This window comes from Buteo buteo, chromosome 2, assembly GCF_964188355.1.
Source record: "Buteo buteo chromosome 2, bButBut1.hap1.1, whole genome shotgun sequence".
In the NCBI taxonomy this organism is placed as follows: Eukaryota; Metazoa; Chordata; class Aves; order Accipitriformes; family Accipitridae; genus Buteo; species Buteo buteo.
The window spans coordinates 10476428-10490888 of record NC_134172.1 but is presented as its reverse complement, the minus strand read 5'-3'; the positions used below and the strand labels follow the sequence as shown (position 1 = coordinate 10490888).

The 14461-nt window shown below is 35.3% G+C and overlaps 1 protein-coding gene across 1 annotated transcript in view; it reads right to left on the bottom strand.

The window, feature by feature from the left end:
* The window catches only part of UBE3C (ubiquitin protein ligase E3C), an 80473-nt gene that overhangs the window by 10899 nt on the left and 55113 nt on the right, over positions 1-14461 (bottom strand). Inside the window, exon 19 of the mRNA XM_075045441.1 lies at positions 5798-6010. Coding sequence (XP_074901542.1) covers positions 5798-6010 — 213 coding nt within the window. The remainder of the gene's footprint in view (positions 1-5797; positions 6011-14461) is intronic.

Sequence of the window (14461 nt, the reverse complement as noted above, 5' to 3'; positions counted from 1 at the left end):
GACCACACTGAATTTGGCCATATTAAAGCATATTTGTATCACCTAACTCATCAAGCTTCTCTTAAGAATACAGACACCAACAATCAACTAACTAATAGTTTTGACTCCATTTGTGTACAATAATTTCTGTGAGCTCAGTATTTACACAAAAAGATGCTTGAACTGACTTCCTAAAATAGCAAAAGGGAACTACTGGCAGGGTGTTCTAGAAAACCACTGTGTTTTAAGATTCATCCCAGCACTGGGTGAAGTAAAACGTCTAACTTTCCCTGCAGGTCAGCAAACAGAGATCAGGACATAGATTAATTTATGCTTATGTTTGCATTATAATAGTATTGTCTCCACAGTGGTTTAAAGATGTCGGGAAAGCTGTATTCATTGTATAATAAAAGCTATTCTCTCTCCCTATAATTTTTTTCTCTGATTTGCAGGAAGAATGTGTTGTACTCTTCTTGACCACTGTTTTTAGAAAATAGGAAAAAAAATTTTTTTTAAATCCTATTGTTCCTTTTATTTTTATATTTTTAAGTAGCAAACCTTGATTTCTGATCCAGCAACACTTCTGTAGCCCCCCTTCCTCCCCACAACCCTGCAGTGCCACAAGTAAGACTAGAGCATTCAGTTAACCCAATTTCCTGGGGTTTTCCAGTGATCTAACTATCCATTTTCAGAGTTTATCAATGTGAGATTACCATTTTGTCAAAGTATCATCACAGTCTGAAACAAAAGGGCTAATGTAGCCGGAATAATAAATATATTATGCCATAAAGGCTAAGATGGATGTAAAACAGAACACAGAAAACAGTAACACTTGGTAGCAGTAAAACTATAGTAAATGTCAATGGAGTTCACTTTTTACTCATTCAGCGTTTTCATGGCATTTTAAAGGAACTATTGTACAACTCCCACTTAATTCTAAATGTCAGGAATAATTGTTGGAAGAGTTCCTTTTCAAAAAGGCCACAACACAATTTATTACATCTTAAAAGATTTATCAGATTGCACTTTTATTTTTATCCATCCAACTTTTGCCACTAGATGGTGCAAGATAACAACACAGGTTACACAGGATGGGCAAGAACAGAAAGTTACCCAAAACGTGCAGACTTGTGTCATCACCTTATTTTCTATTTTGTAAATCTAAGTTTAAACAAACGAAAAAATAATTTTAACTTGGTTCATTATCAAAATCACATATTTTAAAAGAAATCAAATCATACATATTATTTACGTAAGTATTCAGATCATTCAGACAATACCATAGAAAACTGAATTTGATTCCACACTCACAAAATATGTCTTCAAAATGAAGGGGAAATACCATAATGAGATCAAAAAGTCTCATGTCTTTAAAAATCTGCAAGAAAAGGTGCTTTGCATTTTTTAGTACTGTGGACAGAAGTATTGCATTAGGCCTCTGACTGAAGGTTAAATACACTCGGAACTACAGTTGCATGCACTTCGGGTCTTCTTGGCTATAAATTCAATTATATGTTTCTGCAGGTACATACTAAAAAAAATGTGATCAACTTACATTTATATTCTCATTTAAGAAAACCACAACAGTTTGTAAAAAAAAAAATTAAAAATTTACATCTATTTTATATATGGTTGCAGTTCAAGTGAACAGTTCAAACAATCATTTTGAGTTATTATATCTAATATTTTGAACATTAGCATAATAATGAAATAAATACACACTAAAAATCAGCAAAACAGTGAATAACATAGTATTTGTCAAGCAGAATTCAGGAGACTTATCTTCTGGCTTACTGATAATCATCAGTCACACAAAGTCTATCTGTAAAGTGATTACAGCAATCTGAAAACATCAAGTGCCTGTTGGTAGACAAACTTAATGCTAGCTGCTGCTCACACAGATCTGGCAGTAGCAGCTGCTTCCCAAGTTAATGGAAAAAAAGGTAATATTTAGAGGGTAAAGTGGGAAATACTTCAGGAAAGAATAAGGGACCTGTCATCTAGGTATTCTTTTTTTGTGTATGAAGACGTAAGACATGTATCTCCAGTGCAATTTCAAAAAGCACTTTTATAGATAGTCAAGAACTCTTACAAACTGGTTTTAGGACAGATGAAAATATTCTATCTTTTCTCCTGAACTCTGATCACTTCTGTTCACATCACCCCTGAAGTTTTTCCCCATTCTGAAAGTAAGTCGATAAAGGTTTTCTTTCTTTCCCTGTCATCTGCCTTCCAGATGTTCAGGCAGGAGTTCTAGGTAGAAGATTGCATTTGAATGCCTAAAAATGCATTTGCCGTAAGTGTTATAAATCTGCCTGAGAATGATCAGCCTCAAATTAAAAATTTTGCTTCTGAAAAACCTCCAAAATAATTCACGTAAGCCACTGTATCCTAGTAAAGAAGCTGCCAAGACAGGAACTTTCAGAACTATTTTTAAGGCTTCAAAATTTTCTCTCAGGGAAATTTCAAGGCAAAGAACTCTCCTTTAGTGAGTCAACGTATTTTCAGTAACAGCAATGGCATTCACATCTGTTTAAAAAGTCAAAGAAGATGTACTATACTGATTTCACAGAAACTGCTGCCATATATATCATAGTGCTTTTCTGTGGATTTGTGCTTCTACACTTGATTTATGGAGCCTTCTGATTGTGGAGTCTTCTGATCATATTCAACTTTTCCAATCCATGTAATCACAAGACTCAATGTTTGAGAAGACTTGCTAGAGTACAGAATCTAACATTTTTGAAGGAAGAGGAATACATATTTCAATCTTCCTCTCTTCCCTTGCACAGCCACACAACTCACCTTCCTCATTGAGAGAGAGGGGGCACGGGGGAGGGAGGTCTGAAAAGAGGAGGTATTTTCTGAATTTGTTAACCTTACACTTATTATTAGCATTTTATAACCATTTTATCACTATCTAATCTACAAGATAAAAGGAAAAGTAAAATCAATATACACAGCTACTTGAAGGCACCTGTAACTATAGGCTGACATTCTTCTGAGACTTTTTATTGGCCACCGTTTTATGCAGCAGATCCAACAGTTGAAATCTAGGCTGGTAGCACTGCATTAGATAATTCTTTATCAAAAGCTAAAGCTATTTGGGGTTGGAAGATAAGGTTGATGGCACAGCTCCCCTAATTAGCAGGTCTAATGTGCAAATTATTAAGTACCTTTTTCAACTTCTGGTGAATGCACTTTGACAATAGTTTAATGGGATCTAAAAGCACATTACAGGATTGGAATCAATATGCTGATAATAGAATTTCTACCTTCTGCTACTGACAGAGGCAATAGAGCCCCTTTTGAATGTGTCTTTCATTGTAGATAATGCTTTTGTGCCACAATTGCTGGATGGACACTGTCATGAGGATAGCTATTTACAATGATAGATTTATGATGCATTTATTGGGCACTAATTTATTAGACACTAAAGTGGTTGTTTAGCTGAAAACTACAGATAATGTATATTCAACATAAGGAGTGCAAATTAAGCTCTTTTCCCAAAGTGAATTAGCCTTACCTTGACACAATTATTAGTATGCAATGGTTACGCGAGTCCAATACCAGACAAAATGTATTTATCCATATGAGGTTTATTATGGTAATGAAATGAAATATAAAAAGTAACTTGTTGCATTAAAACACAGAAGACAGTGACAAGAACCAATTAATTCTGCTGAACTACACTAACATGCAGTCTCATTAAAATATGGTTAATACTTCACAGATAGTATTCTCTCTCCAAGCACAAACATAGCAAAACAGCATCAGAATATTTAACTTACATTTCCTTTAGTTACTCAGAAACTGACTATTATATTTGATCTTCCTTTTAAAGTTATGCAGAGCAATTAAAAATCAAAAGTCTTGATAATACTAGCCATAGCCCTTAGAGAATTTTAACAAACAAATTAGGCTTCTTGGCAAGAATGCACTTTTCACAAGCGTTTGTTGCAGCAGGTAGAGCTGGCAACATCTCTAACTTGGATATCCCTTTATGTTATTTCTAAGCTATTTCTCTTTTCTATGTCCTTCTACCTTACTTGTTGAGGTAGGTTCTAACTTGTGTGGCTAATTTTTAAGGACATACACAGTAGATGTGTAAAGTATGGAAACCAAAACCTCTCCAGAAAATAGTAGCTCCTTTTCGTTTTTAATTAGAGACTAAACAGGATTTGTATTAGGTGCAATCAACAAAACTATTACTTTAAGTGCATTTAAATGAATGGCTTTGGAATACGAACAACAAACTTTTTTTTTTCTCCCTAGAAAATCCTAGGTTGTATGGAAACTGCCATCTTGTGTGCTTTGTAACCTAGTAACCAAACACATGGATCCTACAGAACTCAATTCAGTATCAGTCACTTACGGCACATGGTACAACAGAGCAGGTGCTCTACTGTACAGTATTGTACAATAGAGTAGGCGCTCTAAGAACATGCTTTTTTGATACATCTGTATCACATGCCTATATTTAAAGTTTTTGAGTGTTTTTCTGAAGACAGTTTAGGTCAGAAGTTTTCATATAGGGAGTGTAACCCAGGGGAAAAAAAATGACACATGGCATATGTTTAATATGAAACATTACTTATATCAGGCAATTGTTGACTCTCTCTTTCAGTATGACTCAGGAACCCCAAATCTGAGAATACTATTTTAAAATTGTAATGCTGTTAAAGTCAAAGTCTTGGACACCAAACTTGCTATGATTTAAGCAGCAGTAGAGAACTCAACGTAACAATTTCGAGGACTAGCTGCTGCATCTCAGTGGCGCTGCTGCCTCTGTCAGATGTAGAAGTGCATAGTCCCAGGCTTCTCTGACCAACAGGCAAACCCAAGAGAACTGCTTACTCCCTTTTATAGTCTGTTTCTTCCACAAGGAACAAGGCTGAATTCAGATGCTGCTGCATGTCACAATGCGGTCAAGTCTACTTTTTTGATGCAATTATTAATTAAATACCATAATCAAGTATAAGTAGACCATAAGTAGTACACAATTTTAAATCCTCAAAAATGAGAGAGGAAGCAATACAAAAGACTTTAACTAAGGAGGTTAACTGTATCAGCACATAAAGGCACACTTTTCAAGCTCTTGTGACATTTATTTTCTACTATGAGCATAAGTGATCTTTAGTACTGACAACAGAGCAAATAAAAGCCATAATCAAATTATACCGTACAACTGCATTAAAAACTTATACTTAAGGACCTAGCTAACTGCTTTTTAGAAGCACTGAACACCCATTTCTCCCCTCTGACTCACCTGGTGTCTCAGCCCCTCAAAAAAAAAAAAAAAAATTTAAAAAAAAATGAAGGTCTAACTTCAGGCCCTCTACTTTGAAAGTTACAGCTAAAGGAGACAATGTTTATTGCACAATAAAGCATCATTATTATTTAAAACCATTCTGATTCCTAACTCTGATTCCAAAACCAGGCAGTACTTCTATATCTTACATATCATCTAAATTCTGCAATTATTTGAAGTGCAATCAAAGAAACAAGGTAAAATATTTTATTCAAGAAATTATCTTGGGCAATAGAACTTTTCATGTATGACTGTTAGAAAATAATCACTGTAGTTTAGTACTTAAAAGACCAGACCTATAAGTCATCATCAAAAGTTATTTTTTTAAGTACACAATTAGTTATTGTCTACTCCAAATATTAACTCAGAAACCCTATGATGCCTCACAACACACACCACCTTTAACAGTTGTTTCCTATCACTTTTAAATTAAAAAATGAGTTACTAGGGGTAATAATGATTCATCAGTCATACATAAAAGAAAAAAAAAGCGGAAACCATTCTTACCTGTGCTTCCCCAAGATCATTATTTACCACAGTGAAGTTTAGTCCAAGTTCTTCCACATCCCCCTCATAGCTCTTGAGAAAAAGCAAGTTTTTGTACATTTCTGGATCTAATGAAGCTAAATGATGAATGTCAACATCAGCACTTGTCCCCAGTAATTTTGAGAGGAAAAAACTAGCAAATGGCAGCTCCACCAGCATATTTTCATAAAGAGCCTGAAAAACAAAGCAATTAAAAGCACATTAGATTTTATTGTTGTATCTGCAGGAATTCTGAACACTATTGTCTATTTCTCAACTTTTTTGTAATTCCTTCTTAATTGGGTGCTTGAATATGATCTTCTGGTGTGGCAATAGCCCAGCTACTGCATGAATTTAAAAATATTCATCCAAAGTTTGAAATTTGAATATCCTTGTGAAATACCAAGCTCCCAAATTTTACAAGTTAATTATGTGGTGATTTAAAACGTAAGGTCACTGCTTATCTGTCATTAATCTTCTTGTCCAAAGTATGATCGCAAACAGGAAGCATATCAACTGCGTAGATTGGCAAGAAGAGCAAGGTTTGCCAAAGGACAATGCAACTGCATCAAGAACATCTTCCAAAAAAAGTTTGCATCTCTACCTCCATTAGCATTGTCACAAGCAATATTTTTCCATTCATATCAATTGCTACATGTAAAATAGTCTGCCCCTTAAAAATAGGTATGTAAACCCAGTACATTTTAAACTAATCCAAAGAAACCGGTTCTCTTGCATGTTATACGGATTCATTGCTCCATATTTTTGGTGAATTCTACAGCTTAATGGCATCATCAAACCATCCTAATTTCCAAGCCAAGAGCTTACCACTTATGACTGGTATGGACATATGTATCATGTCCAATCCTTCCTATGCCTGACACTGTTAAACCTGTCAAAAGATTACTGAACCAAAAATGAACCTGACCTGAATATGCAGCACTCCTGAAAAACGTATATTTACTGTAAACTGAGAGTTTCCTCAAGAATTTCAAAAATGCACAAACTCGAGCAATACTACTCTCAGTTGACCTACTGCATGACCACATTTTGATGTAATGCAAAGCAACTTTGTATATTTTTCATATAATAAGTAAGAACTTCTTGTTGATTGGAAGAAAAAAAGTACTTATGGTAGCTCTCAAAAGGAGAGATGGAAATTTAAGAGCTACAAAGAGAAAACATGACATCATTTAAAGAAAGCCTACATGAATAAAGCAAAAATAAAAGACCATTGCCTTTAGGAAAACATTCCTGAAATATGCTGTCTGTGCACAGCCTTTCCTATTATCCAGTTTGTTTGCCCCATCAGCATCTCTAACAATGACAAGCAAATCTTTATAGTATCATTAATATCACTGCCAGGCTGATCAGAAAAGGCATCATCAACATAACATCATTGTTTGTTCTCTTTTTACTCTTCAAGTGCAGTGTTTTGGCATTACTGAATTCCTCCATAATCTGCTGCAAACTTAGAAAAGGAAGCACAATGAGCAAAAAAAGGAAGAAAGAATAATAAATGTAGCTGTAACCACTCAACAGTATTCCAACAAAGATGTTAAGAAAAATATACACAATTCCTTAAACTTTTGAAAGAACATTTCTACGAGGTGAGTTAGACCTTGCAGAAAGAATTGAGAATAACGAGTTCAAAGCCAAAGGGTGCATTATATTTAGAGCTATATGATTTATTCAAGGTGTAGAAGTCAAAATCCTCATTTGTATAGTTGACTTTAAAAGCAAACTAGAGGGATAAATCATTAATTTGCAATGTATAAGGTCAGTGTTTGCTGTTCCTGCATTAGTAACAATAAAGCCATTGTAATTCCTTAAATATATCAAAGCTACCCGAATTTAAAATGGAATTCCATCTATGACTCATAAAATGTAAATGTAGAGGTGTAATTTTTTACACAAGGCAGGTTTAAGCCTTTAGAGCATTTAATATACAAGGACTAATAAATGATAGCACTAAAAACTATGATCACATCAGCTAAATGGATTATAAATTAAATTTCCATAATGTATGCAACTGAAATACAAATGTAGACATAAATCAAGGTATTTTCTAAACACAGGTTAATTACACAAATTCAAAACCTGTCTATTTTTTATGCAAAATAATCCACTTAGCATTTTTCAAACTGGTCTTAAGTCTTAGCCACTTGCAACACTTGATCCTAGAAGCCTATCAATAATTCCTTGTCAGGAAAAAACAGCAATAGGTATATTGAAGAAACTTGTATGTTATTTTTCAAGTGTCTGTCTTTTATGAGTGTTTATTGCTAGAAATTGTGCCAAAATGATTTGAAATAAAAAGGATTAATTATAGTAGAAGCTTTTTAATATAAGTGAGTGCAGCTGCAATGCAATTAATGCAAATTGTGACGCTATCAGGAAAATAAATGTGAACAACATCACTGGCTATTTCTGTTTGCTGCCAAATAACTTCAGTAATTTACTACATTAAGAATCAATAAAAAAATAATGCATTTCAAATGCATCACTATTAATCTTCAGGTAGTTCCAAAGTGAACATTTATAACTTCATCTAAAAACTATATAATGCATTTGTAAATAAACTGTGCAACTTCAGAATAACTTTAATTACTCCTTCTTCTCTTAGCTAAGTGATTGCAATATTAAAACCAAAGTATTTTTGGAAACAAGACAAACAGTAGCGTTTTAATTAGTTTGAAAGTCAAGCTATCCTAATAAACTATAAGAAAAAATGCACTAAAACTGTGGAAATAAAATCATGATAAACTTTGGTTTTGTTTCAAAGAGGTAAATTACACCATTACAGCTTCAGTATTGTACAGAGATGCTGAGAAACGCTGCGTACGACTGAACAGGACTAAATAAACTGAAACTTTATTTCTAGGTTTCCACCTAACTTCCCTGTTTCTCAGCCAGCATAAACTGATCAAACTACCTGTTGCTGCCAAAAGATGCGATTCCACCCATTCCTGGCAGAGCAATGTAACAAATCAGCCTCCTGATTCAACTGGGTTTGGTTGCAAGTAGAGTAGTTGTATAGAAAAGGTTACACAAGCATACAACATCCTGAATAAGGTTCAAAATTTACAGATTATATGAGTTGTGCTTTGTTTGGAGTGTTGCATTTTGGGTTTGAGGGCGTGGGGTGGGTGTTGGTGGACACGGCACAGACACTGAAGTTGAGCTTTCATTCAAATCAGAATCGGATCCAGCTCACAGCTATGGCTGAAAGCGGGTAGGAACATACCCAGTTTCAATGGGAGCACAACCTTAGCACTGCCAGTGGCTCATGGAAGCCCACCCTGATGGGTATTTTTCTTACTGCAGCTACTCTAATGGCCAAAAGGGGAGATTCACTCCGTCCCTTTTTTCCCTTAGTGAATTGTCTTGGGGAGCTCTAAGTTACCTGATTTTAAGCTTAGTTTTCTGCCCACTGAACTGGCCTTCTGCAACATCAACATAAAGGAGGCAGGAACCCAGCATCAGTGACAGGCAAGGGAACAGCGACCACCTCTTACAGAGCTGTCATATTAATTATCTGCAATATGAAGCTGCACTGTTAGAACACACCTATATATGTACTTTAATACAATATAAGGTCACGGTCTCCCCACTGCAGCAGTCCTCTTTTTTCCTTCCAGCAGCCAATGAGCAACAATGCTGATGGAAGAAACTGGCTTGTTCTTGGAGGGAGGTGACTTCTGTTTGACTAAGTCAGAAGTTACGGTTCATTCACTGCTTCAAGAGATCAAAGTCAGCAAGCTCAACCAATATGTATTTTAAAAATAATCTCTTCTCAAACTTCAAGTATTTGGCAAGTTTCCTTTAACACTTATGGTCGTCACCTATGGGACCAATGCCATTCTATGATGAATTCTGAGAGTTCACGATCCCAACTTTCCTAACTAACGAGCCACTTACTTGACTTCATTGTCTCTATCCTGCAGTCCTATAAACTCCAATTGACTTACATAAAGCAACAAATCCAGATAGGAAGTCATGAAAAGAGCAACTGGTGGTCAAATATGACATTAGACTTCTAGTTTCTAATGTTTAGATGGGGGCTGGGGAGGACAGCAAACACCTTAACAGCCTATATATCTCTGCCTCCTCGAAAGGCTGGGAGTATTAGCATTCCACTTTCATGGAAGTGCAATTTGCAGATGCAAGCTTGGGGCAAGAGGCTAGTCTGAAGCAGAGACAGCAATGTCTACACCAAGGGCAATCACACAAGCACTGTAACGCTCATAGGGTGATGCATTCCCAGTAGTTAAAAGGTTATGTCTGCTGAAAGGGCCAACCTGGATTTCCCAGCACTATTTCAAACTCATGTAGGTTAGGGATGCTCTCTAGGCAGTTTTGACATCTCTAGATAATCATTAAAATAACTTAAAAGCTTCTGAAACAACTAAACAAAACAAAGCAAACAAATCTGTTTATCAGTAATGAATTATTTTTGGTACTCCCCCCCAGTGTTTTCCCAATTATCTCAAGATGCCTTGCTTGCCTCCCCCCCCCCCTTAATTAATGGTTAAAAGAAGTTTTTTTCTGGTGAAAAGGCTGAGAGCAATTATTTCACTATGGAAGAAATAGCATTCAGTAAACGGAACTTCATACACTAATCTCCCCCCTTTGTGTGTAAATTCCTGTAGAACACACCAGAATATTAAAAATGAGCAGAACAACAGAAAGCCTACTGTGGTTAATAGGTTCTGACTTCACACACAAAGCACACAGGCTGAAGTCTATTGTTTCTCTGTTAAATAATATTAGCTGGTTGCAATTACAGTACAGTTCAACTATAATTGATTGCAACATGGTCTAACTACAAAAGCCTTCAACTCGGTTCAGTGACACAGATCACAACTTCATCACCTAAAGTGAAAAATACTATGTTCAGATACTTACGAATACACAGAATGCATTCATTAAACACCTGTGATGTGGGGGAACAAGGAATGGTTCTTTAAGACAAGCAACTTTCAGAATATAGGCATGTAATTAGTAGCTTTAATATATTATGGAAGAAGGATCTCAGCTGGAAGGACAGATGTATACAGTACACAGTAAGAAAGGAAGAAAAATGACACAGTTCTCTGGGCAAGGAGGACTTTTTTCTTGTTTTCAACATAATGAGAATACTATCCCACTGGGACTATACATGGTAACTATCACAATATTATTTAAGCACTACATGGTCACACAAGGTACTGTTCAGGTATGACTCCAAGATTTAGGAAACAGCTCTTCAGAAAGAAAGGACTTTGTGCCTTGTTTTAAAACTGGACAAAATTTAAGCTGGTCTAGTCATTTCAGACCAATTACGTATATATAGTAGAGCTTACATGAGCATTACAACATGCTGAATAAGGTTCAAATTATGTAAACAAATTTACACATGAACCAAATAAACCTCCCTGACTGTGAGGCAGCTTTAGTGCCTTTACTTACACTTTCAGGTCTACAATTAATTCTCCCATTTATTATTTCAACTAAAATCTTTCTTAAGAAAAATAACTAATCAGTCATTGCTCCTACTTTCCATTAATCCTTTACAACCCAGAACTGTATTCTAAAACCAACACTATGCTAAAGTCATAGCCCTAGAAAGACACACAGCTAGCTTATGGGCTGAGGAAGTAAATGACTGGGCTTAAATTCAGTTATTTCCCTAATCAGCCCCCAAGACCATAACCCTTTCTATTTCAGTAATTTTAAACAGTTGCTATTAAATAATACTTAGCACTTACAGAGTGCAATAGATCTTCAAAGCTGTACAGAACCATTAATAAAAATGATAGAAAAATAGCAAAACCATTATAACTTCCTTCTACCTTATTATTTATATCCTAGAAATATCTCATCACACTCAAAGCCTTTGGGACCAGCAAAGCCTTTTCTATCCTAATGAAAAGGATAAAACTAAAAATATAAGTTACATTAAAATTAACATGTACTCGTATTTTTGAAGCATTTTTAAAGCTAGCATTTAGTAATTTTAAGATAAAATAATTTCTTACAGATATACTTAATAAGGTGCTTTAAAGTGAGCAAAACAAAATTGATACTGTTCCTAACACCAATACGATAAAATAAAACTAATTCTATCACGTGTGTGTCACAATGCAATATGTCTGCTACCTGGTAGCTTTAAGTCACTGCTTCTCAGTTCTCCAAGCTCTACAATAGCAGAGACATCTAGATGCATTCGTATCACCACAGGAGTGGAAAATCTGGTGCATTATCTTCCCTATATAACTGCGAAAAGTCATAGTGCACTTTTTGTTCAAATACTGGATGCCTTTTCTGTTTCTTAAAAAAGCAGGAGTCCAGAATTCCACAGCTAGATGCCTGTAATTAGGCTTCTGACAAAGCTTTATTAACAGCCCTTGCAGCAGTGCTAGCATCCTCAGATTTAAAAATACTTTTTTCAGAAAAAATAAAGCCTTTTATAAATTAGTTTTACTTCTGATTTCCCACTCACTGGGAGTTTGAAGGTCAGTAAGTACAAGTTCATAGAAGTTCCAGAGATTTGGGATAGCAAGACTCAGACGCGAAGGTCCTGCCTGTCAAATTTGCTGCAGTCAGTGTAAATACCTGAAATGGGTTGCAGGTGTGTGATAAGTACAAAGCAAACTCATGACTGACTCATGAACACATTACCATAAAAATGTAGGGATCCACTTCCAAAGACTCCATTGGAGAATATCAAGTTTAATGACCTTGAGTTACTTTTTAATTTAAAAATTGAAAGTCATGCTAGGATTTTTATTCTAAGAATTTAGGACATTTAATTTTATTACAAGAATTTTTATTACCAAAATAGAGTCCATCAGAAATGTTGGTACCTGCAGAAAACCACCATTTCATCAGCTTGGTACTTTCTGTTTTAATAGGAACAGTTATCTATGTAACTTATGCCATGTACATGGTATAAATTGCTATCAATGTCATTTGTGGGGTTTTGAGGGATGGGAGAGTGAAGTACTAGAGATACCTGTGGATGCACTGGATAACTGATAGTTATCATTCACTACTAAAGTTCCAGTGAAGTCTTAATAGATTTTTCTTGTCTCAAACTTCAACATAATTTAGTAAGAACTGAAGATGAAAGGAAGACATCTCCTTATTTAAGTTCTAATCTTCCGAATAACTGAAACATTTACTACTATATAACTAACCTCTGGATATGCTTCTAAGATAAATCTGTATTTTAACAGCAGTGAAACTAGTCATTTTAGAAGACAGTTCAAATAGAATAAAGAATTTCTGTAAATATTCCAAACCTAATTGACTGAAATAGATGTAGGTGTTCCCAACTGTGAAAAAACATCAGGATACCATTACCACACACTCTAACTGTTTATTTATTCCCTGTCTAGGAACCTGATTTAGAGGCAATAAAATGCAATCAGTACACAAACCAGAAGGAGGAATCATCTGCTAATGGAACTTTTAATTGAGGAGCGACCACTGACATGAGGTAATTCTTTCCATGCAGAACTCCTTGCAGAGACCTCTATGCACTTTATCACAGTAAACAATCACTAACATATGCATTAAAGAAAATTTAAATACATTATGACCCAATAAATATCACAATCCATCAATACACACTTTTCCTTCCTAAAGATTTAGAGTTAAAATACCACACTTCAGTAGTCTTTTAGTGCAAGACATATATTTACAAGGTTAGTACTATCGTAGCTATTTGTAATCAAAAGATAATTGGTTATGTTAAATGAACCAGTACACAAAGGAATTGTCAAGCTGAATAACCGTGTCAGAAAATAGATTCAGATTAGTTTACATCTACATTCATAAATCATGAAATAACTTCCATAAGGTATCAATTTTGCTCTCTTATGATTGCGTTTCTGCACTGTAAATGCATAATTAAAAGAGCATACCACTTTACATGGTAAATTCCTGTTTTGATTCCACTTCAGATGATTCAGGATTTTCTAAGACAAATGATCATCAGCTAACTTGCTTTTAAGCAAAATGCTGAGTCTACAAAATCATGGGCAGGGCAACTGAAATTAATAAAACAAAAATTTTATACAAATTACCTCCACTTTGTATCAGTATCACTATTTCCATACCTACCTTACTAGGTACTAGTAGTATCAATTGTGGCTGCAGCACAGATCAATTAAGAGTGTACTGATTTAAGCCAAAGTGGGTCTTAATTGAATGGACAGTAAGCAAAGGGAAAGGGTAGCCTAAAAATCAGAAAGGGGGGGGGGACGGGGACGGGGGGGACGGGACACAAAAAACAAAAACCACAACACCCTTCAACAGTCAGACAAAGAGAGGAAGAGTAGCAGCACAATGCCTGATGCACCATCCTATCAAATATTCAAGTATATGAAACCCAGTTCTTCTCATTGTAGAGTTTTCTTGCTTTGTTTCCTCTCTACAAGCTTTTGGCACAAAAAGAGCACACAAATATGTTACTAGAAACATTTGCTTGAAGGTTTTAACTCCATATGTGCAGCTTATTAATGATTTAAGAGTTTAGGATCTGATCCAGATCTTCCTGTGAAAAGAGTCCCATTGATTCAATCCTTTTTAGATAAGGCCCAAGGATGATTAAGAACAACTTTAGTTTTTCTACAAAATGGATACTATAGACGCTGCTAA